We start from the raw sequence: 19,985 nt of genomic DNA on the forward strand, positions 1-19,985 counted from the left end.
CAAGTTTTATAATTTGCCATACTATGGTGCCTACAATAATGACAGAAGTCATAAACAAGATGAAAAAGAAATAAAAGTTCATTACAGCTCAATCAACTACTCCTGGGTTCTGGGTAGACTGGATTTTCTATATTTCTTTCAGATTTCCAGAATCTGCAGTATTTTGCTTTGTTTAAATTATTTGAAGGATTCTTTGAACTGCCAATGGAAATAATTGATGAAACAATAACTTATGATTGTTGTTTTCTTTCTTTTCTTTTTAGGTTCCTTTGTATCAGCACAGTAAATGTGTGTCACCTCTTTGTCAATGAAAGGGTTTGGAGATGCCGGTGTTGGACTGGGGTGTACAAAGTTAAAAATCACACAACACCAGGTTATAGTCCAACAGGTTTAATTGGAAGCACTAGCTTTCAGAGCGACGCTCCTTCATCAGGTGATAGTGGAGGGCTCGATCATAACACAGAATTTATAGCAAAAATTTGCAGTGTGATGTAACTGAAATTATACATTGAAAAATTGATTGTCTGTTAAGCCTTTCATCTGTTATAATACAGTGATAGTTTCGCTTCTTTCATGTGTAAATCACAAAACCTTTTTTTAAAAGTTGCATTCTCGGGTTAGCTGTTAACAATGGTGATAGCTAGACAATATGTTGAAAGTGTTAGCCCCCTGTGTTCTCTGTCTATGACCTGATGTTTAGATTGATTCCAATCTAAAAAGTGAGATTCTCTGTCTATGCATTCTCTGTCTACATGCATTCGTGTAGAACTCTGAGCTCAAAAACTGCATGAATTTATGTAAAACTCCGTTATCTCACTTTTTAGATTAGAATCAATCTAAACATCAGGTCATAGACAGAGAACACAGGGGGCTAACACCTTCAACATATTGTCTAGCTATCACCATTGTTAACAGCTAACCCGAGAATGCAACTTTAAAAAAAGGGTTTTGTGATTTACACATGAAAGAAGTGAAACTATCACTGTATTCTAACAGATGAAAGGCTTAACAGACAATCAATTTTTCAATGTATAATTTCAGTTACATCACACTGCAAATTTTTGCTATAAATTCTGTGTTATGATCGAGCCCTCCACTATCACCTGATGAAGGAGCATCGCTCCGAAAGCTAGTGTGCTTCCAATTAAACCTGTTGGACTATAACCTGGTGTTGTGTGATTTTTAACTTTGTACACCCCAGTCCAACACCGGCATCTCCAAATCATGACTACTATCAACACCACTAACCGCCGGCTTAAAGTGGAGAGGATCTCCACGAAGAGTGCACATATCAACACAGACATCAAGTTTCTACAGGAATGCAGGCAAGCAGGAAAGATTCCGACAGGATTACGGATCACGAACCCACTTAGGTCGACCTACAACACAGACTACGCAGAGAGACTTTGCCACCGCACCTCTCGTAAACTTCTCAACCATCTCATGCACCAACTCTACAGCAGGCGCCACAACCTTGAAATTCAGATGGAGTCCACACCCACAGCCTGCACACAGGATACATCAGTACAATTACGTGACATTGCCAAACAGACAAGGCGACAAAACTACACCACATACATGCACGCCAAGAACAAAAAACTGGAGAAACTTGGCATTCTCACCAGTAATAGCAAAGCTCGCCCTGGAACCACAGTAGACAACATTATCACTGCGGGGAAGTCTATTGTCAACTTATCGGACCACACCCTTCGACCGGAAGAGATTGAAGTCCTGAGTAGGGGTCTCAACTTCTGCCCCACCACCAAAATGAACCCGTTGGTTCTGGCAGCAGACACAGAGAAGTTCATCAGACGAATGAGACTCCGGGAATTCTTTAAAGGTGCTGGCAGTGATCCCACTGAGCCCACTGATGAACTGGAACAGTCATCACAGGGATCTGTAGAGGAGCGACCAAAGAAGATGTCAACTTGGACCCCACCGGAGGGCCGCTGCCCTGGGCTTGACATGTATGCTCAAACTGTCAGGAAATATATGAACGCCAGATTCATCAGCCGTACCCACAAGATAGAGCAAAACATCACCCGTTCACAACGCAATGCCATCCAGGCTCTCAAAACCAATCACAACAATGTCATCAAACCGGCAGATAAAGGAGGAGCCAATGTCATTCTGAATAGAACAGATTACTGCAAGGAAGTGTACCGACAACTGAACAACCAGGAACACTACAGGCAACTACCAGCTGATCCGACCAAAGAACATACCCGAGAATTAAACACACTGATCAGAACTTTGGATCCAGTCCTTCAGAGCTCCCTACGCGCCCTCATCCCACATACTTCTCGTGTAGGCGACTTCTACTGCCTTCCAAACGTACACAAAGCCAACACACTGGGACGTCCCATCGTGTCGGGCAATGGAACTCAATGTGAGAATCTCTCTGGCCATGTGGAAGGCATCGTGAAACCTATTGTACAGGGGATCTCCAGCTTCTGTCGCGACACTACAGATTTCTTACAGAAACTCAGCACCAGTCGAACCGGGAACATTCCTCGTCACAATGGATGTTTCCGCACTCTACACCAGCATCCCCCACAAAGATGGCATCGTGGCAACAGCCTCAGTACTCAACACCAACAACTGCCAGTCTCCAAACACCATCCTACAACTCATCCGTTTTATCCTCGATCATAACGTCTTCACCTTTGACAACCAGTTCTTCATCCAGACACACGGAACAGCCATGGGGACCAAATTTGCTCCCAATATGCCAACATTGTCATGCACAGGTTCGAACAAGACTTCTTCTCTGTGCAGGATCTCCAACCAACATTGTACACCAGGTACATTGATGACATTTTCTTCCTCTGGACCCATGGCGAGGAGTCACTGATAAAACTACACAGTGACATCAACAAGTTTCATCCCACCATCAAACTCACCATGGACTACTCTTGACTATCTGTCTCATTCTTGGACACATGCATCTCCATCAAGACTGGACACCTCAGCACCACACTCTACCGCAAACCCACAGACAACCTCACAATGTTACACTTCTCCAGCTTCCACCCGAAACATATTAAAACAGCCATTCCCTATGGACAAGCCCAACGCGTACACTGGATCTGCTCAGATGAGGAGGAACGTTACGGACACCTGGAAGTACTCAGGGATACCCTCACAAGAACGGGGTACAATGCTCAATTCATCGACCGCCAGTTCCGATGTGTCACAGCAAGGAACCGTAATGACCTCCTCAGGAGACAGACACAAGCTGCAACTGACAGGGTACCCTTCGTTGTTCAGTACTTCCCAGGAACTGAAAAACTGTGCCATGTTCTTCGTGACCTGCAACACATTATCAGTGAGGATGAGCACCTCACCAAGACCTTCCCCACACCTCCACTACTTGCCTTTGAACAACTGCCAAACCTCAAACAGATCATTGTTCGTAGCAAACTGCTCTCAGGACAACTCCATACAACCCTGTCATGGTGGACGCTGCAAGACGTGTCAGATTGTGGACACAGATACCACCATTACACGTGGGAACACCTCCCACCTTGTACATGGCAGGTACTCATGTGACTTAGCCAACGTTGTCTATCTTATACGTTGCAGGCAGGGATGCCCGGAGGCATGGTACTTTGGGGAAACTGAGCAAAGGCTACAACAATGGATGAATGGGCACCGCACAACAATCAACAGACAGGAGGGTTCCCTCCCAGTTGGGGAATACTTCAGTGGTCCCGGACATTCAGCCTTGGGCCTTCGGGTGACCATCCTCCAAGGTGGACTTCGGGACAGGCAGCAGAGAAAAGTGGCCAAGCAGAGGCTGATAGCTAAGTTTGGTACCCATAGGGAGGGCTTCAACTGGGACCTTGGGTTCATGTCACATTACAGGTGATCACCATTGCATTACACACACACACAGATATTCCTACACACACACACTCTCACATACACACAGACACAGGTACACACAGACGCGCACACAGACACCCACACACACCCTTATAGACACGCACACTCCCACACTCACACACGCACCCCATCACAGACTTAAGACACTCTGCACTCACTACACACACACACACAGACACTTTCTCACACTCACAACCCCCCAACCCAGACAGACACACACACACACACAGACAGACAAAGACCCACTTGCACACATATATTTTGTGGGGTGAATTTGTACTTGCAGAGTTACATTGTACTTTGCTCAAAAACTGCATACATTCGTGTAGAGCTCTGAGCTCAAAAACTGCATGAATTTATGTAAAACTCAGTTATCTCACTTTTTAGATTAGAATCAATCTAAACATCTTGTCATAGACAGAGAACACAGGGGGCCAACACTTTCAACATATTGTCTAGCTATCACCATTGTTAACAGCTAACCCGAGAATGCAACTTTTAAAAAAAGATTTTGTGATTTACACATGAAAGAAGCGAAACTATCACTGTATTCTAACAGATGAAAGGCTTAACAGACAATCAATTTTTCAATGTATAATTTCAGTTATATCACACTGTAAATTTTTGCTATAAATATTGTGTTAGGATCGAGCCCTCCACTATCACCTGATGAAGGAGCGTCGCTCCGAAAGCTAGTGTGCTTCCAATTAAACCTTTTGGACTATAACCTGGTGTTGTGTGATTTTTATCAATGAAAGGAAACATTGATAAGGTGAGTTTTGACAGGTGGGAAGGAATGGATTCACCATCAATCTGAGCTGACGGTAATATAAGGCAGGGTAAAAACAAGGGCTGCAGATGCTGGAAACCAGAGTCTAGATTAGAGTGGTGCTGGAAAAGCACAGCATGTCAGACACCATCCGAGGAGCAAGAAAATCGACGTTTCGGGCAAAAGCCCTTCATCAGGAATAGAGGCATGGTGCCTGCAGAGTGGAGAGATAAATGAGAGGGGGGTGGGGGTGGGGAGAAAGTAGCAAAGAATACAATAGGTGAATGGGGGTGATAGGTCAGAGAGGAGGGTGGAGTGGATAGGTGGAAAGGAAGATAGGCAGGTAGGACAGGTCATGGGGACAGTGCTGAGTTGGAAGGTTGGAACTGGGGTGAGATGGGGGAAGGAGAAATGAGGAAACTGGTGAAGTCTGCCTATCTTCCTTTCCACCTATCCACTCCACCCTCCTCTCTGACCTATCACCTTCATCGCCACCCCCATTCACCCATTGTATTCTTTGCTACCTTCCCCCACCCTCCTCTCTGACCTATCACCTCCATCCCCACCCCCATTCACCTATTGTACTCTATGCTACTTTCTCCCCACCCCCACTCCCCGCTCCCATTTATCTCTCCACTCTGCAGGCACCCTGCCTCTATTCTGAAGAAGGGCTTTTGCCCGAAATGTCGGTTTTCCCGCTCCTCGGATGCTGCCTGACTCAGTAATATAAGGCAGTCTGCTGACAGCACAGGTAGGCCTTACCAACAGAATTCTTTCTTATTCATTTGTGGGATGTGGGCATCACTGGCTGGCCAGCATTTATAGCTTGTTCTTAGTTGCCCTGAGAAGGTGGGGGTGAGCTGCTTTCTTGAACTGCTGCAGTTCACCTGCTGTGGGTTGACCCACAATGCCCTTAGGGAGGGAATTCCAAGATTTTGACCCAGCAACAGTGAAGGAACAGCGATATATTTCCAAGCCAGGATGGTGGGTGGCTTGGAGGGGAACTTGAAGGTGGTGGTGTTCCAATATATCTGCTAGAATAGTGTGAACGTTACAGCAAAGGCCACTGCAATACTGAGAACACATTAGTACAAGGTTGAAGAAGTCAATCAGAAAAGTAAGAAAGCAGGGCAGTGCGTACGATCTGGGGTCTGCCATTTAAAAAGATCATGGCTAATCATAAAGTTAAAAATCACACAACACCAGGTTATAGTCCAACAGGTTTAATTGGAAGCACTAGCTTTCGGAGCGATGCTCCTTCATCAGGTGATTGTGGAGGGCTTGATCGTAACACAGAATCTTTGCTATAAATTCTGTTACGATCGAGCCCTCCACAATCACCTGATGAAGGAGCGTCGCTCCGAAAGCTAGTGTGCTTCCAATTAAACCTGTTGGACTGTAACCTGGTGTTGTGTGATTTTTAACTTTGTACACCCCAGTCCAACACCAGCATCTCCGAATCATGGCTAATCATATATCTTAAGTCCATTTTTCCACCTTTCTGAATTTCCTTGGGTCCAAAAGTTTATTGATTACTATCTTGGATGTATCTAAAGATTGAGCATCACAGGTGGAGAACTCTAAAGATTTACAACCTTCTGAATGAAGAAATTTCTCCTCATTTTGTTCCAAATGATCGACCTCTTATTTTGAGACCGTGACCCCTAATTCTATGTTGGGCGATCCATGCTCTCAGTATCAATCCCATCTATCTAAGAATATTTTATGTTCCACTGAAATCACCTCCCTTTTTTTTAAACTCCAAAGAGTCTCTGTCCATTCTATTTAGTCTCTCCTGATAGGTTCAAGTTCTCATCCCATGAGTCAGCTTGTAAGGTAAAGGTAGAAGAAATGGAAACAATACAACTATTAATTCAGAGCTCCTTCCCTGGTTTAGATTAACATGTTGAATTCTTCAATAGTGAACTGAAAATGCCAACAGGCTTTTCACAAAAATTTGATTTGTTGAATAATTGGTTGTCTCTAATATAAATCTCTTACAATAAGGAAATCGATAGCTATCACTAAATGTCTCCTAGAATTCTAGTGCTGAATCTAACACTTATAAAGCTGCATTGTCCTCGATTTATTTTTGTGTAGTAATGTAATTTCTTGCTGGAGGAAAAAATGAAATGAAAGAATAATTCTCTTAAAGCTTTCATCTGTGAGACTTACACGATGAGCGACACCCACATGTTTCACCCCATTTGTCACCTCAGGTCATAGGACCATTTATTCCGGCTTCACCACAGTCATGTTTAAGATGCTTTTATTTTTATTTTGGGTGGTTTCTGATCCTCAGAGAGAAAGTAAATGGATCATTACTGGTTTTCAAGTCGTGATGACTTACTGTACACAATGGGAAACATTTCCGTCTGGTATTGTGCATCTTTTTGTCAGCTCATGTATGTGTTCACAACACAATGGGAGTATTCCTGCCTGGTGTTGTATGTTTATTTATCTATTATTCTCCTCTCAGTCATTGTTACTTGCCCTCACACGTCACATCCTCACTTGTCTCTCCCTCATACCATCTGTTCCTCACACCCCTGCTCACTCACACTCACACTATCACTCCTTCACAACCTCTCTCCCTCAAACTCTCTCTTCCTCACACAATTACTGCTGTGCACCCTCTCTCCCTCATACATCACTCCCTCATACTATCACTCCCTCACACCCTCTTACCTCAAACCCTTGCTGCCTCACACCTCACCCTCACACCATCTCTCCCTCATACATCACTCCCTCACACCTTCTATCCCTTGCACTTCACTACCTTACATCATGCCTCTTGCACCTCTCTTCCTCACACCTCACACAATCACCCCCTCACACCCTCTCTCCCTTACACAATCACTCCCTCACACCCTCGCTCCCTCACTCATCACTCCCTCACATCTTCTCTCTCTCACACAATCACTCCCTCACACCCTCCCTCACTCGTCACTCCCTCATACCCTCTCTCCCTCACTCCTCACTCCCTTACCTGCATTCACATGGAATCTTACATGATGTGCCCAGATTTGAGAGGGAGCTTATATTCCCCACTTTCTAAGAGAAGAACCTAAAGAAACATTTTAAAAATAGTTAAATGGCGAACGCAGAATTTAAGCTGTCCAGCCGATGTCCCTGATGGTCCTTGCTCCTACCTTGAGAGCATTATACTTCTCTCGAATCTATCAAAGGAGTTTACAAATAGGCATTTTATTTCAGGATATTGCATGCAAATCACGAACTGATGCTTTGGAAAGGAGGAGCCAAGTCATGATGGAAGTCTCTCCAAGTTCAATGCTGCTTTTGATGTGCTAGACAGGCCAATTACACTCCTCTAGGTTGCCTGAGATCTCAGGCCCTGCATTTCATTCTGTTATCACTACTGATGCAGCCAGTCATTCAACTGTCCAGTGACTGTGCACATTAAAACTGTTTCCATTGGTACAAGTCTCAATAAATGGCTGGTTCTAATCACACCAGATGGTTCTGTTGTTGGCCAAAGTCCATTCAATTCCCAGACTCAGCCATCTCTCTTTATGCTGTCCCTAAAACAGCTCTGCATAAAGCAACTGCATCCAATGGCATTAACACATAGTGTCAGAGTCAGACAGCATGGAAACAGACCCCTCGGTCCAACCAGTCCATGTCAGACCATAATCCCAAACCAAACTAGTCCCACCTGCCTGCTCCTGGCCCATATCCCTCCATATCTTTCCTAATCATGTCTTTCTCCAAATGTCTTTTAAACATTGCAATTGCACCCACATCCATCACTTCCTCAGGAAGTTCATTTCACCCATGAACAATCCTCTGTGTAAAAAATGTGCCCCTCACATCTTTTATAAACCTTTCTCTTGTCATCTTAAAAATGTGCCCTCTCATCTTGAAATCCTCCATCCCAGGGAAACGTTGCTTATCATTAACCCTATCTATACCCCTCATGATTTTATAAACCTCTGTACGGTCACCTCTTAACTTCCTATGCTCCACTGAAAAAAAAGTCCAACTTAATTTTTAATCACCCTTTTCAAAGATTTTATAACACACCTCTGTAGCGGAAGAATGTGACCTGCCCTCCTAGCCCAGAAATAGGGACATGACCTCGGCACCACAATGAGTCCTTGCCAATAATTACAGGGGGAGCACAAAGTGAGAACAGCCGCACTCACAAGGAAGTTACACAGCACTAAAACAAAAAGTCACAAAATCTTGGACAAATCAAAGATCAAAACCAAAGTGTGGGATTCAATTTGATTGAACTGATAGGATTTTGGCACAGTACTGGGAAAAGAGGGAGCTGTACCATTGGAATGGGCTCCACTTGAATAATACTTTGTCCAATATCCTGTTGAATCAAGTAATTCTGGTTGTAGTAAGTCAGGGATGAAGATCCAATTTTGGGGAAATTTAGAAAGTTAACATGAAAGGACACCACAATCGTATGGGAAGGCTATATTGGCAATGACAATTGGAATGTGACAGGAGCAGACAGACTCACAAATATACAAGTGCGTCAGTATATTCAGTGTAAGGAAAATGATAGAAAGGCAAACTTAAAGGCTTTTTACCTCAATGCTTGCAGCGTGTCAACAAAATAGATTAATTGAAAGCATAAATAATCAATGGGTATGATCAGATAGATAGATTACAGAAATGTATTTGCAAGGTGACCAACAAGAGTGCAGCATCATGGGAGCCACCTCTGACATTCTAAGTCAAGACCCTGCACAAACTCTACTCATCAATGAGTTGTGCAGTCGGGGAAATGTCACAGATGCAAAACATTGCAGCCCGAAATCTGATAAGATTGCTGATTGGGCTAAGAATTTGAATGATTGGCAAGGAAGTGAAATGTTTCACATAAACTGAAATTCAGGTAAATCTAATGTACAAAACATCCATTTGATGTTATCTTACACTAGATAAGAAATATTGTAAAGTAATGTTGCCTGGTTTGGCCAACAATCCTCCAGTCATTAGCTGTTCTTCAGCAAGGAATAAGTTACTATTGTTTTAACATTAACTGTAATTATTCATTGCAATATACAGTGGCCTGGATTCTGCAGTCACTGGTTCCAAGTCAAAGGAATCTCAAGGTGTTCAGCAGCATAACATCAGTAATCAAGTGGACAACCAATCAACCTATGTATTCACATACAGCAAACCATGTCGTTTAAAATATTTGCTTTTAATTAAAATTTTCAGATAGAAAAATGAAAGCTGTTGGGTGCATTAATATAAAAAGTTAACTAAAGATAATCAGTCTTTAAAAAAAATTATATCTGCTGGTTTGATTGTTGTAAAGAAATTTAATATTATCCAAAACAAGATTAGCTTTTCAAATTGCGTGGGAATGTTTCACAGTCATTCTGGACTAGGGAGGGTATTAAAAAAACCTAAATGAAAACTGAAAGGACTTCAGATGCTGTGAATCAGAGACAAAAACAAACCCAGAAATTACTGGCAATGCTCAGCAGGTCTGGCAGCATCTGTGAAGAGTGACTCTTCCTCAGAAAGGTCACTTGACCCGAAACATTAACTCTGATTTCTCTCCACAAATGCTGCCAGACCTGCTGAGCTTTTCCAAAGATTTCTGGGTTTGTTTTTGTTAAAAAAAACCTGAGCTGCACTTCAATCAACAGGGGTTTCTCCAGAAAGGCTAACACTGTTAAAGGAGAAAGTGAGGTCTGCAGATGCTGGAGATCAAAGTTGAAACTTTATTGCTGGAACAGCACAGCAGGTCAGGCAGCATCCAGGGAACAGGAGATTCGACGTTTCGGGCACAGGCCCTTCTTCAGGAATGAGCAGAGAGTGTTCAGCAGGAGAAGATAAAAGGTAGGGAGGAGGGACTTGGAGGAGGGGCATTGGAAATGTTACCTATCACATTTCCAACGCCCCTCCTCCAAGTCCCTCCTCCCTACCTTTTATCTTCTCCTGCTGAACACTCTCTGCTCATTCCTGAAGAAGGGCCTGTGCCCGAAACGTCGAATCTCCTGTTCCCTGGATGCTGCCTGACCTGCTGTGCTGTTCCAGCAATAAAGTAACACTGTTAAAGTGCAAGTTCTATCAAGTGAGCCAGGTTAAAAATGTTATGTTCACATTATTCAAATACACTTTGGTCTTTCTTAGGTTGTGCCTTAAGTAATACTCAAGCATCCGATATCTCTTAATGCACATTACACAGAAAATGGAAATGCTTTATTGGACATGGTGGAGGGAAATTATAGTGATAGTGACCAGAGTTTATTTCAGAAGTTCCACCTGATGAATGTTTGGTTTTCAAAAATACTGTGGCAAGGAGTGTGAGTATGAATGATGTTACTAAGATGTTGCAATGGTGTCACTAAGTTCTTGGTGCAATGCTACTAAGATGCTGCTAATATGCTCGTAGAATGTTGCTGAAGTGATATTGAGATATTGCTAAGATGCAGCTAAGGTGTTTGTCAGTTGTTGCGCGATCATACTGAGAGGTTGGTATGATACTACTAAGATGTTGCTAAAATGCCAATAAAATGACCTCGAGCCATGGCAAAGTTACCTAGAAATGACTCTGGAATCTGTTAACTAAGGAATTTTCTTGGTGGAGAGACCTTAAGATCATCAGACATAAGATCTGATATAAGGCCATTCATCCCATCGATTCTGATTCACGAGACAATGAGATCATGGCTGATCTGAAAATCCTCAACTCCATGTTCCTGCTTTTCCTTATAACCCTTGATTACTTACTGATTAAAAATCTGTCAATTTCAGCTTTGAATATGCGTAATGACCCAGCCTCTATTTAACAAATTCCACAGATTCTCTACGCACTCAGAGAAGAAATTCCTCCCTGTCTCTATCTTAAATGTATGACCCCCTTCATTCTGAGATGATGCCGTCTGGTCCGAGACTCTCCTGCAAGGGGACAAAACTTTTCAAGTTCTCTCAGAGTCTAAGATACAGGTATAAGGTGTACAATACACTGAAAGGAATTCTTAAGGATAAAAGACATCGGTGCCCACGGTTGATTTTTTTTTCCCAGGAGACTTAACTTCAGTGTCCTGGTCAATATTTATTCCTTAATACCATCACAAAAACAGACTCTCTGGTCACCGTTTCATTGCTGTTTTGTGCACAAATTGGCTGCATGTTTCCTACTTTCCAGCCAGTAACTATAAAGTAACATACCAAAAGAACTGCAGATGTTGTAAATCAGAAACTGCTGGTGAGTCTGAGGAAGAGTCACTGGACCTGAAATGTTAACTCTCATTTCTCTCCACAGATGCTGCCAGAGATTTTCCAGCAATTTCTGTTTTTAGATTTGACCACCTACAGTGTAGGAACAGGCCATTTGGCCCAACAAGTCCGCACCAACCCTCTGACGAGTAACCCACCCCATACCCTTTCCCCCTATCCTATATTAAAACCTGACTAATGCACCTGACACTCTGGGCAATTTCCCCATGGCCAATCCACCTAAGACAGAGACACCTGTACATCTTTGGATTGTGGGAGGAAACCAGAGCAAACCCAGGGAGAATGTGCAAACTCCACACAGACAGTGACCCGAGCCGGGATTCAAACCCAGCAACAGTGCTAACCACTGAGCCACCGAGCCACCCTCTCTATTAGTGAGTATTAGGTGCCCACTTGCTTTGAGACACTCTGTAGTTGGGAAATGCGATATCAGTGCGAAACGTTTCTTTTCATACCATTTTGAGAATCTCAGGGCACAATACTAGTGAGAATTGTTGACCCACTCTTTATCGTTGAGTTTAGAAATGAGCTGAGAAAATCGCAGTAGTGGAGAGTTGAAAGGCTCAGTGTCACCTCTTCCTGTGCTCCGCTTAACACTTATCATGCCTTAGATTACTCAAACACAGCCACCTTACACAGAGAGTGTAGCCATGCAGAGACACTAACAATCAGCTGTGGCCTGAAATCTGGTTACGCCTTATCCTGACCGAGAGGATGAACAGCTAGAGCGGCCTTCAGCAGCCACTATGAAGCCAATCTTAGAGTTCCTCATCACTTACCTGTAGACAGTAACCTTTCAAACAGCCATAACAGTCTTTGAAATAGCATTAGCTCATCAGAGCTAGGCACACGACCTATTGTCCATTACCATCAGACTGCCTGTCTCCTGTCTTTCAATTCAAAACAGAAAATAAATCATCGCCTCTATTTTGTCCTTAGCTCTGGGTAAATTATGAAATAAAAACAGAAATGTCTGTTTCAATCACGTGCAAAGGAAGCTTTACTGTACATCCGAATTTTCTTATATCTGGTTCAGTTCTATTTCATGGACACAGTGTAGAGGAAGCTTTACTCTGTATGCAACCCCATGCTGAGCCAGCTCTGAGAGTTTACAATGGGACAGTGTAGGGGGAAGTTTATTTTCAGTTTAACTTACTTACATTTTAAAACAATAGATAGAGCTTTACTCTGTATCTAACCCTGTGCTGTCCCTGTCCTGGGAGTGCTTAGTGGGGACAGTACAGAGAGAGCTTTACTCTGCATCTAACCCCATGCTGTCCCTGTCCTGAGAGTGTTTAGTGGGGACAGTGTAGAGGAGCTTTACTCTGTACCTAACCACATCTGTCCCTGTCCTGAGAGTGTTTAGTGGGGACAGTGTAGAGGAGCTTTACTCTGTACCTAACCACATCTGTCCCTGTCCTGAGAGTGTTTAGTGGGGACAGTGTAGAGGAGCTTTACTCTGTACCTAACCACATCTGTCCCTGTCCTGAGAGTGTTTAATGGAGACAGTGTAGAGGAGCTTTACTCTGTATCTAACCCTGTGCTGTTGCTGTCCTGGGAGTGTTTAATGGGGACAGTGCAGAGGTAGCTTCACTCTGTACCTAACCAAATGCTGTCCCTGTCCTGGGAGTGTTTAATGGGGACAGTGTAGTGGGAGCTTTACTCTGTAACCAACTCTGTGCTTTTGCTATCCTGGGAGTGTTTATTGGGGACAGTGGAGAGGGAGCTTTACTCTGTACCTAACCCTATGCTGTCGATGTCCTGCAAGTGTTTGATGTGGACAGTGTAGAGGAAGCTTTACTCTGTATCTAACTCTGTGCTGTTGCTGCCCTGGGAGTGTTTAATGGGGACACTGTAAAGGTTTCCTGTGGTGTTGGTGGTGGATGGATATCACCCCAGACTCGCCAACAAAGACCAGTAGGAAATGCCTGACTCCTTGGAGAACTCCAATTCTACTGGATCATGCTAAAGATTACTCAATTTTCTTTCCATCATTATGTTCAGCATCAAAGGATCGTCATTCCAATCAGCCTGAGAGATCGGATTCTGGTCTCTGCTATAGTGAAGATTTATCCCTCTGATATTGAAAGGACTCCGAAACTCAGTTGACTATATTACATTGTATTAACAAAGCCTCAAAAAACGTAGTCTAATGCCTCAGGAAAAGCAATAACAGTGGGTATTAAGTTCCAGGTTTGATTCTGATCCATGTTGAACTGATGTTCACTGGCTCTTCATAAGGAGTGCTACGTGTCCTCCATATCTCTGAGTTTAGGAATTGAGAAGAAGGTACAGTTGCTCAAACAGCTTCGGCTTTTTCCTTCCTGTGTAGTTCAGGTAAGAGCAGGATCAGACTCAGCTGTGATGCACACTGCAGTTAAATAGTCTGCCAACATGTACCATCTCGCAGGTGAGATTAAGAATCTTTCACAGAATGAGATACCAGCAAATTATTAACCAACTAGGAGTCAGCATCTTCAATAAAAGGGATAAAATAAAGCATACTCAATCAAAAATAAAAGATTATAATGATCAAAAAGCAATTAAAAAACTGGAGTCCTTCCTCAAGAAAGGAGAGGGCTGAGAGAAGGCCTAATTGAGACCTTTAAGAAAGGAAAACGTTAGATGCAATAAATGCAGAGAAAATCGAGTGAATTTAAAGACAATGTCATTTGCTCTAATCACTAGGCACAGAGTCAGTGGCAACCCTGCATCAGCCATTTTGCAAAAGCCTCAACAAAATTAAGTCCTGACCAGGCACTTAGCTAACCGCCATCTCTGTTCGAGGACCCCTGGAAGTGGCTTTAAAGATGAGGATCCTGCCTCCAAGAGCTGCCTACCAATCAGAAGCTGGTCGCTCTTTAGACTCTCCAGCACCACCATAAACAGTGGTCACTGATGGTATTATAGTAGATTAGGGACAGGCAGCAGGAACAGAGGGTCACAATACAGACATGTGGGGAGGCCTGCCCAGACAGAGTTGAGCAGACCCTGGCATGAATCCCCCAACAGCCATTAATTGGCTACTTAAGGACGTCAATTGGACTGACCTCCTTCTTCTCCTGCTCTGACTGAATCAGGAAGGAGGGGAGTGTGGAAGATGAAGGATACACCACCACGTCTTCCTGTGTGACTAAGGGACACACCATCCCCACCTCTCAACTCACTTGCAGGGCTGGATGGAATTCTGCCCATGTCTCCATTTTCAAGGGGAAACCGAGGGGCAATAAATACAAGATGGATGCAAAAAAATCCAACCGGAATTCTGCAGAAAGCAGCTTATCCAGAGAGTGGCGCAAATATGGAAATTGCTGTCACAGGAAATGGGTGGCTTGGATCAAGGGAAAAGGAATTAAACATTGGGGGTGGCACAGTGGCTCAGTGGTTAGCACTGCTGCCTCATAGCACCAGGGTCCCAGGTTCGATTCCAGCCTCGGGCGACTGTCTGTGTGGAGTTTGCACATTCTCCCCGGGTCTGCATGGGTTTCCTCCGGGTGCTCCAGTTTCCTCCCACAGTCCAAAGATGTGCAGGTCAGGTGAATTGGCCATGCTAAATTGCCCATAGAGTTAGGTGCATTAGTCAGAGGGGAATAGTTCTGGGTGGGTTGCTCCTTGGAAGGTCAGTGTGGACTTGTTGGGCCGAAGGGCCTGTTTCCACACTGTAAGGATTCTAATCTTCGAATTGGATTCTATAGATAAAGCAAATAGATAGTGGGATATGCTGGCAGGGTGAGATAAAGATGAATGGATGGAGGCTTGTGCAGAGCATGGCTCTAATGGGCTGAATACGATTGTAAGATATAGGAGCAGACTTAGGCCATTCAGCCCATCAAGTCTGCTCCACCTCATATTTTTCAACCCCATTCTGCTGCCTTCTCCCTGTAACCCTTGGTCCTCGTACTAAACAGGAACCTATCTAATTTCTCCTCTGTAGCCTCAAAGCCGGTGACTGTAAGAGCACTGGCAGTCTTGGAGAATCAATACCCCAACCCTGAGTATAGTCATCTCTTGAAATTGAAAATGTAAGTCCAAATGGGTCCCTAGTCTGTCAATCCCTGGTCTCACAATGATTGCCACAGTTTGGGAAAGAGGAGAGGACTCCTGCAAGTTAGAAATAACTCAGTATCAGATCAAATCGGTCAAGTGATTAGTATTGCTGCACACAGACAGTTCCAACCTAGGGTTTTAAATCATTAGTGATTTCGTCCAGTCTCCAAAACAGTCCTGTTAAGACTAACAGCTGTCAGCATGTTTTGGTCATGTTGTAAAATTGTCTGTGTACACAGGCCCATTATAAAAGGCTCATAACTTTTCATTTTCAATGTGTTGTCTGAGTATTTCATCTGGATATGAAGCACTGCAAACTCTGCTCCCAATTAGTTGTTAACTAATTTACTTCATTGCATCATTTGCCCATCAGTTGCTAAAAGTCCATATTTTTGCATCTGTGCTCTGAACCTGAAGAACCTGAACTGCTCAGTAAGAAACAAAGGGAAAGCAGGGATGACTGGCAAGAAAATTTCAGATTTATGTATCAAGTGCTCCTTTAAACTGCTTTTATACAGGAAATGTGACAGCTAAGTTGTGCACAGCAAGCTCCCACAAGCAACAGTGAGATAATGGCCGGATCATCTGTTTCAATGATGTTGGTTGAGGGATAAACATTGACTGGGACACTGGGGAGGACTCTGCTTTGCATCTGCTCATCTGTCGTATTTCTGGAGAATGAGTGGATGGCATAAGACCAGGACAAAGTCTCAAGCCCGGGCTCAATGCCAACTCAGTCCAATGGGATGACAATATTCCTTTCACTGCCAGCTGTAATGGCTGTAAGTGAAGTGCACTTAAAGCAGTATTGATGTGACTCCAAGAAACAGATAGTTCATAATACAAAAATGTCCAAAAATTCATCTCTAAATGGCACTTAATCAAAAATATAACTTCAACGGGTTGTGAGGTGGCTGGTGTGTGTCCACAGGGAAGATATATAATTCAGTTTTCATTTTCCCAATGTTTTTGATTGTGTGCTTGATACAGATGTTTGATACAGATGTTTTTCGCTTCCACACTCCAGGCTATCTTTTTCTCAGACATGTGCTTTTATAAAATTTAATTCGGTGCAGTGTCAATAATTGCTAAGTGCCCCCACATGTTGCAGACTGGCTGTCTTGCTAAAGCCCAGGCTCGATCTTTGAGCTTATGGCTATGTTGAACGGATGGTTTCCTGCTCGGATTGTTCTCACTTTCCAGGCAATGTTGTTGAATGGTGGGGAAGAGGCAGAAAGGCAGAGCCCACTATCCATTAACTTGGCTGACAGTAGCTAACTCAACTAAAAGTGGAGCAGGATCCCTCTTGGCCAGGGTAGCTCAATATCGAATGAGACAGTCAATTTTCCAACTGAATTATGCATTGGAATCACCTGTTGATTCTCTTTCTGGTATGTCATCCCCTCCTTACAGACTTAAAGGGGTGATTGATTGAGGTGTTTAAGGATTTGGTTGTGTATATGGAGAGGGGCTTGTGTACAGTGGCAGTGTCCTCACCTCTGGAACGGAAATGGGGACTTGCACCTACTCATAGAATCCCTACAATGTGGAAGCAGGCCATTCAGCCCATTGAGTCCACACTACCCCTCTGAACAGCAACACACCCAGAACCTGTAACTCTGCGTTTTCCATGGCTAATCCACCTAAACTGCACATCCCTGGACACCAAGGGCAATTTAGTGTGGTCAATCCACCCTAACCTGCACATCTTTGGACTGTGGGAGGAAACTGAAATGGGTGGCATGGTGCTTCAATGGTTAGCACTACTGCCTCATAGTGTCAGGGATTTGGGTTCAATCCCAACCTTGGGTGACTGTGTGGGTTTCCTCCGGGTGCTCCAGTTTCCTCCCACAGCCCAAAGATGTGCAGCTTAGGGTGGATTGGCCATGCTAAATTGCCCATAGCATCCCAGGATGAGCAAGTTAGGTGGATTAGTCATGGGAAATGCAGGGTTACAGGGATGGGATAGTTTTGGGTGTGATGCTCTTCAGAGGGGTAGTAAGAGCCAAATGGACTGTTTCCACGTTGTAGAGATTCGACGAGTAGATGCAAGTCCCCATTTTTGTTTTTACTAATTCACTTGATGCGCCTAAGGCAGCAATCAATTGCCCAGAGAGCAGTTGAGAGTTATTACTGTGGTTTGAAGTCACATGTAGTGATACCAGGTAAAGTCGACAAGTTACCTTCCCTAATGGGGCACTAATGAAGCAGATGGGTTTTATAACAATTGGCAATGATTTTATGGTCATCATTAAACTCTTACTTCACACTGGATTTGAGCCCAGGTCTGTAGATGACTCTCTAGATTAACAGTCTAACAATAATGCTACTAGGCTATCACCTCCCCTCATTACAGGGCGGTGTGTCATAATATGTTCAAACAAATCGATTAACAATAATTAGGCTGAGGAGCTATTCCTGATGAAGCGCTTTTGTCCGAAATGTTGATTCTCCTGCTCCTCGGCTGCTGCCTGACCTGCTGTGCTTTTCCAGCACCACTCTAATCTGGACTCTAATCTCCAGCATCTGCAGGACCCACTTTCGCCCTGAGGAGCTATTTCCTCTAGCCTCAAGTTTAGATTAGATTACAGATTTAGATTAGATTACAGTGTGGAAACAGGCCCTTCGGCCCAACAAGTCCACACCGACCCGCCGAAGCGAAACCCACCCATACCCCTACCCCTACATTTACCCCTTACCTAACACTACAGGCAATTTAGCATGGCCAATTCACCTGACCCTGCACATCTTTGGACTGTGGGAGGAAACCGGAGCACCCGGAGGAAACCCACGCAGACACAGGGAGAACGTGCAAACTCCACACAGTCAGTTGCCTGAGGCGGGAATTGAACCCCGGTCTCTGGCGCTGTGAGGCAGCAGTGCTAACCACTGTGCCACCGTGCTGCCCACTGAAGGGTAGGTCAGATCATTAAAATTAAAGCAAGCTCATTCAGTGGGATAGGTTGGGAAATATCATTGAAAGGAGAGCGGACATTTGGAACTCTCTCTCCCGGGGAGCTGTTCCTTAAAAATCTCAAAACTGAGCTAACTAGATTTTCGTTAGGCAAAGGTCCCAGGAAATACAGAGTCGTGACAGGTAAATGAGTTAAAGTACCTCATAACGTAAGAATGGCCAAACATTTCGCTCCAAATGCCACTGAATCCGAAAAATTACTCCAACAGGCTGAAGGATGGCTGGTGCATACCTACAGAATTGGTTTATGGTCCAATTCCTAGTTTCCTAAACTTTTACCCTGTGTTTGATCGAATTGAATAGCAGAACAGGCTTGAGAGAGTAAGTGGCTGTCTCGCGTTCAACAACATTTTTGTAGTTTATGTATAATTTATATATATTTATTTTTGGTTTGGTGATATAACTTATGTTTATAGTTTATAGGCACGGAAAATCCTCAGTGAGAAAGAGTAGGGAAACCCCAAAGGCGTTCTACACATACATAAGAGAATGATCAGAGGGAGGGTAGGGCCGTTCAGGAATACGGGGAGGGAACTTGTGCCTGGAGTCTGAAGAGGTAGGAAAGGCCCTAAATGAGTTTTTTGCTTCAGTATTCACTAGAGAGAGGGACCTTGTTGATAGTGAGAACACTGTGGACCAAGTTAAAAGGCTTGAACAGATTGATATTAATGAAGTGGATATGTTGGACATTCTGGGAACATCAAGATAGATAAGGCCCCAGGGCCAGACCAGATATATCCAAGGTTACTGCTGGAAGCAAGGAATGAGATTGCTGCACCTCTGGCGATGATCTTTGCATCCTCACTCTCCATGGGAGTAATACTGGCTGATTGGAGGGAGGCGAATGTTGTTCCACTGTTCAAGAAAGGGAACAGGGAAATCCCTGGGAATTACAGACCAGGTCAGTCTTATGTCTGTGGTAAACAAGGTACTGGAAAGGATTCTGACAGATAGGATTTATGTCTATTTGGAAAAACATATTTTATTAAAGATAGTCAGCATGGCTTTGTCAGGGGCAGGTCATGCCTCACAAGCCTTATTGTGTTCTCTGGGGATGTGATGAGACAAGTT

At 43.9% G+C, this 19,985-nt stretch overlaps 2 protein-coding genes across 4 annotated transcripts in view; one reads left to right on the top strand and one right to left on the bottom strand.

The window, feature by feature from the left end:
* Positions 1-19,985, bottom strand: part of kcnd3 (potassium voltage-gated channel, Shal-related subfamily, member 3) — a 412,919-nt gene that overhangs the window by 357,278 nt on the left and 35,656 nt on the right. The window lies entirely within an intron of this gene.
* On the top strand, positions 1,225-14,002 carry LOC148145071 (uncharacterized). Its single transcript, XM_088000838.1, has 2 exons — positions 1,225-2,307; positions 13,898-14,002. The coding sequence occupies exons 1-2, from the start codon at positions 1,225-1,227 to the stop codon at positions 14,000-14,002; spliced, it is 1,188 nt and encodes a 395-aa protein (XP_087856964.1).

The sequence above is a fragment of the Chiloscyllium plagiosum genome, unplaced genomic scaffold (genome assembly GCF_037043375.1).
Source record: "Chiloscyllium plagiosum isolate Xiang-an unplaced genomic scaffold, Cpla_swu_hap1 HiC_scaffold_26, whole genome shotgun sequence".
NCBI classification, from domain to species: Eukaryota; Metazoa; Chordata; class Chondrichthyes; order Orectolobiformes; family Hemiscylliidae; genus Chiloscyllium; species Chiloscyllium plagiosum.